Source organism: Plasmodium gallinaceum, assembly GCF_900005855.1.
Source record: "Plasmodium gallinaceum strain 8A genome assembly, contig: PGAL8A_v1_71, whole genome shotgun sequence".
Taxonomy (NCBI): Eukaryota; Apicomplexa; class Aconoidasida; order Haemosporida; family Plasmodiidae; genus Plasmodium; species Plasmodium gallinaceum.
Genome location: NW_021628232.1, coordinates 164,164 through 170,187, shown reverse-complemented (window position 1 = coordinate 170,187; position 6,024 = coordinate 164,164). Strand labels below are relative to the sequence as shown.

Below are 6,024 nucleotides of genomic sequence, written 5' to 3'. Positions count from 1 at the left end.
GCAAATTTTTATCTTTGAATTTTAAAGAGAAAATTATATATTAACAATAATAAAATTTTCACATTGGTAATATTGTATAACTTATTTTGTGTTTTGTTATTTATATTTGCTAATTCGCAAGAAGTGAATTTGAATTGTTAAACATTAATCATAACATTATAAGTAAAATATATGTGATTTAAAACTATAATTAATAAAGATTTAAATTTTTAATAAGAATAGGGATTTTTATTAAAATAATTAAATGCCTCTTAAAAGGAGTAAATGTTCAATGAAGGAGATCATATGCATATCAGTTGCTTATAGTATTAAAAACAAATTTAAATTCATTTAAATGGTAAAAGAAATTCTACATGCTCGTTGTTAATCCTATTTTTCAATACTCCAGCAAAGTAATGAATAGGAAATTAATAAACTATTAATTACATTTATTTTACATATATTATGATTTACATTTAACAATTCAAATTTATTGATCTCAAATTAACTAGCATAAAAAATTGATAAAATTCAAATTAAATTATGTAAGTACTACAAAGCACAAAAATTTTATTATAGTTTATATAAAATTTTCTTATATAAATTTAAACAAAAATATACCACAATAAGCTTTTTTATTCAATAACTTTTTCTTCTATTTTTCGACTAATAAATTTCTTTTAAAAAAAGTATAAATTTATTTTTTTGTTTATTTAATTTACAAAAATAAAAAAAACATTAACTAATTATTTTCTTTTTTTTTACTTAATAATTGTTTGTTAGCTAATAAAATGTATTATTAACATTTTTGAGAATAAACGCTAATAGTTGTATGGAAAATATATAGTTATACATGCAAATTCTAGATGCAAAAAAAAAAAAAAAAAAAATAATAAAATATAAAAAAATAATTGATAATTACTTTGTTTTCTTTTTATTATTTTTAAATACAAAAAAAAAAATATATTTACTTTTTTTTTGAAATGATTAATTTTTCAGTTGAAATATTAATTTATTTATTTCTTATTCAATAACTTTGTTAGAGTATCGAACAAATATATTAATAAAGAGAAGATAGAATTTTCTCTGCTAATTTAATGTATGTTATGTTTTTATGTTATAAACCAGTAAACTGCTTTATATATATAGTCTTCCTAAATTAACATTTATTGTTTTTAAGAGGAAATTATTTACTTTAATATAAATACTAAATTTTTAATAAAAATTTGAAACCTCATTGATTATCGATATTAACTATATATATTTTATTTATAATGTTATGAGTAAGGTTTAACAGTTCAAATCCATTTTTCCAAAATTAAAAAAAATAAATAACAGAATATAAAATATACTACGGAATATTACTAACACGAAAATTTTATTATCATTGTTATAAAATTTTCTTACATGAACTTAAAGTATAGTATACTTCAAGAAACATTTTAGTCAACAACTCTTCTTTTCAATTTTTCAATCATTAAATCATTTGAAAAAAAAAAATATATTTTTTTATGCATTCCAAATTTACCAAAAAGAAAATAAAAAAAAATTAATAATTTTTTTTTTTATCAATCTCTTGCATGACTAGTTATTTTCCATACAGAAACTATTTTTTATTCTCAAAAAGTCCAATAATACGTTTTATTATCCAAATATAAAAGAAAGAATTGTTGTCACGAAGTTTCTTATAGTATATTTTATTTAAATTTATATAATAAAATTTTAGTGTTTTGTATTATTTGTACAATTTATTTTTTTAATTATTTATGTTTATTAATTTGAGAGAAATGAATTTGAATTGCTAAACATTAAATATAACATTATAGATAAAATACACGTAATTTAAAACTATAATAAATAAAGATTTAAATTTTTAATAAAAATAGGGATTTTTATTAAAATGATTAAATGCCTCTTAAAAACAATAAATGCTCAATAAAGAAGACCATATACATTTCAATGGTTTATAGTATTAAAAACAAATTCAAATTCATTTAAATGGTATAGGAAACTCTATATGCTCCTTGTTAATCCTTTTGTATAATATCTGGTTAATAAAGGCTTTATTAACCTTTTTTTAAAATAAAAGGACTACATATATGAAGAATACGCGGTTGATGACGCACATGCAAATAAAAAAAAAAAAAAAAAAAAAAAATATGATCAATTTTTTTTGTTTCTCTCTTGATAAATTAAAAGATGTAAAAAAAAAATATAATTTTTTTCTTTTTAAGAAAAAAAATAACGAGAAAAATTGGTTAAAAAAATAAAATGGAAAAAGATTTGTTACCAATAAGAATGAGATATTAAACATACAAAAGATATTTATATACAAAAGAATTTAATTTACATAGTATTTGTATTTTTAATTTGTAAGAGAAAATTCTATACATATAATAACAAAATTTTCATGTAATTAATATTCATATAATTAATTTGCATTTTTACTAATTGTTTATATTTGTTAATTAAACAGCAATATATTTAAATTGCTGAACACAAATCTTAACAAAGAAATAAGTAATATACATTTTATTAATGATTAATATTCAATAAGAATATAAATTTTTAATAAAAACAAAGATTTTTATTAAAGTAAATAAGTGTCCATTGAAATTAAAGAATGCTGAATGAAGTAGAGCACATAATTAAGGATCACTCGTTCAAAGCATTTAAAAATATGTATAAATTCATCAAAAATTGTAGAGGCAACTCTACATGCTCTTTATTAATTTGTTTGTTCAGTACTTTAGCAAAGTCACTGAACACCCAGTTAATAAAACAGTTATTCAAGTTGAATTTCTTTTAAAAGAGCAAAAATAAACTTAAATTATATTAATATCACTAGCAACCAAAATTTCATTCTCAAAAATATAATATTTTCTCATAAATATATTTCTTTCTAAAAATTTATTCTCTTTTAATAATTTTATTTCTTTTTTATTAAGAAAATAAAATATATTTTTATAATAAAATGTAAAGCAAAATATTAACTTTTTTTTTTCAATTAGCACTAGTGCATGGTTAATTCAGTATTCTATTTTCATATATTAATTTTTAATTTCATAAGGATTAATAAAGTCTATTTTTAATCAAATTTCTAATTTTTCATTTTTTATCACTTTTTGTTATTTTATATTTTTCCCATTCTTCTTTATATTGACGTAATAATTTATTATAATATAAATAAAGATTAATAAAATGATATTAGTAAATCAGTGAAAATTCTGTCATATAATATGGTTCTGAATTATTATTCCTACATACATTTGATATTTGTTCTTTACATTTATTACTCATTTTATTTGTTTTCTTAGAAAACAATTCATATATTAATAGAAGAAAAGCATTATACAACATGCTATATATGTTTATGAAATAAACCAGCTTTTCAACCTGGTTATCTTTTTCACCAAATGGATAATATTCTTTATGTTCTTTTATAATTGTTTGTTTTTTTTCCGATATATCACCCTCCGCTAATACTCTTTTATCTTTGAGCTTGTTTTTTATTTGTAGTGTATATTTATTCATAAAATACCTACTGTGATCATGCTATAAGATAAAATAAAAATTGTTTAAAATTTTTTTTTACTACCAAATAATAAATTATATAAAATTTTACAAAATTATTAGAAACAAAATATATCTATATATATTTTTTTTATATGAACATTATCGTACGTTGTAAAAGCAATGAAATATCCAAGATAAAATAAGAAATGTAAAAATCTTTAAACATAAAGTAAATGTTTTAATTTTTTTATTTTTATAGTATAATAATAAAGTTGGAGTTATTAAACCAGATATAAAACCGTTTTTATCTTCAAAAATTCTATGTTAGAGAATTGTAATATTACTTTATATGATACTATAATCTTTGTAAATTAATTTTTAAGGTAGAAAATTATTTGTTTATATAAAATATAATTCATAATTATTCATAATTATATATAATATTACATTTACTTTATGTAAGATTAATAGTGTTAATTTTTCGAAAAATAATTTAAAGAAGGACGTTTATTTATAAGTTAAAATGTTAAAATACGTAAAATTATTTTAAAATTATTTCATTAAAATTATAATCTCTCTTAAAATAGATAAAAAATTATATATTGCTAATTTAATACAAATTAAAATTATAAATGTTATTTACTTAACATTAATGATTTTTTTTTTTATTTCTTTTTTGCATAAATATTAGTTTTTTTTCTGTGAAGCAACTTAAACTTTAAATTATCTTATATATGAAATTTATGATTTATAGATATAAATTTAGATATATTAAAGATATTATATCTCCATCAATAAAAAAAAAAAACATTAAAAATTGAAAAATTTTCTATGCATGTATTTTTCATTCAATTTACTAAATTGGTGGTAATTTTTTGTTTAATATGAACCTAATTTTTAATTGTGTGTATATCATTGGTTTAATTGTATCTATTTTGATTTTTCTATTATTTTTTTTTTTCGTATTGTTTTTTTTTTATTTTTATTATTAATAAATGTTTTTACAGTATATGTATATATACTTATTTTTTGTTATTATTATGATTTCCGAAAAAAATTTTATCATTCATTTATTTCCCACAAAATGATAAAAAAAAATTATGAAATAAACAAATTCAAAACAAAAAGTAAAAATACATCAATTTTTAATAAATTAAAATAATATATCATATAAAAAGCACTTTAAATAAATTGGTTACAATTTAAAAAAAAAAAAAACAATTTTTTTAACAATATATATACAGAAAATAGCATGTTTCGAACAAATTTATTTATTTTTTAGCAAATTTATCTTCCTTATTGTTCTAAAAACTATGAAGAATATTATTTATTATATGAAACATATTATGAAAATATGTTTTTATAAATTTTCTTTTATTAAACTAATTAGCAAAAGTATAAATTTTGAGTTAACAAACATTTTATTAATTATATTTACTATAAAGATATTATCTTTAATTAAATACAATGGATTTTTCCTTTGAAATACAAGAGTATACTTTTTTATTGCCATATAAAATGTATAAATAAATAAATATAAAACCCAATAACAATATAACATTTTAGATGACATTATTATAATTTTCTAATTAAACATAAAAAAAAAATTATTTGTCATTTTTTTTAGCCTTTATATGCTTAATTGATAACTTCTAATTGTTATAGGAATGCATTTATTTTATTTTTTATCTTATTTTCTTTTTATATATTTATATTTTAATTATTTTATTTTTCCTTATGTTTCTCATAAAATTTTGATAACATAAATACTTGCATATAGTAGTGTTATCAATAATTTTAAATAATATTAAAATAAATAACATAATAAAAAAAAATTTTAATTTTGTATATTAAAATGAAGGTATATATGTATATTTTAACACTTAAACAAAGTACCTATATTAAAAAAAAAATATTTTCAATAAATGTAAATAAACTAAAAAAAAATAATTGCTCTATAAGTAAATACAATAAGAAAAAAATATGAATATATTTTATAAGTTCTTTTTTTTTATGAAAAATTAAGAGAGTATATGAAATGTGATTTATATAAGATATTAAATAACAGAAATAGTAATAAACTCATGCATTCAATATTTCATATAATTAATAAAAATGAACAATCTGATAAAATTAAAATAGACACAACTTATCCTATTGGTTTATTAATTGGGTGTTCGGTGACTTTGCTAGATTACTGAACAAACAAATTAATAAAGATCATGTAGAGTTTTCTCTACGATTTTGATGTATTTATATATATTTTTATATGCTTTGAATAAATGATTCTTAATTATGTGTTCTACTTCGTTCAGAATTCTTTAATTTCAATAGGCATTTATTTACTTTAATAAAAATCTCATTTTCATTAAAAATTTAAATCCTTATTGAATATTGACTATAATTAAATGTAATTTATTTATTTCTCTGTTTTGAGTTATGTTCATAAATTTAAATATATTGTTGTTGAATTAACAAACATAAACAATTAGTGACAAGTTAATTATACAAATATTAATTACGTGAAAA

At 17.2% G+C, this 6,024-nt stretch overlaps 1 protein-coding gene across 1 annotated transcript, besides 3 other annotated features; it reads right to left on the bottom strand.

Annotated features, from left to right (window-relative positions):
- Nucleotides 1–951: 951 nt before the first annotated feature.
- Nucleotides 952–1,396: a repeat region.
- An 815-nt stretch (nt 1,397–2,211) lies between these two features.
- Nucleotides 2,212–2,772: a repeat region.
- A 414-nt stretch (nt 2,773–3,186) lies between these two features.
- On the bottom strand, nt 3,187–3,534 carry PGAL8A_00189700 (fam-g protein; the record flags this gene model as incomplete). The annotated part of the gene is made up of 1 exon (XM_028670580.1): nt 3,187–3,534. A coding segment is annotated over one exon (348 nt), but the record flags the coding sequence as incomplete, so codon positions are not given.
- A 2,118-nt stretch (nt 3,535–5,652) lies between these two features.
- Nucleotides 5,653–6,024: part of a repeat region that runs on past the window's edge.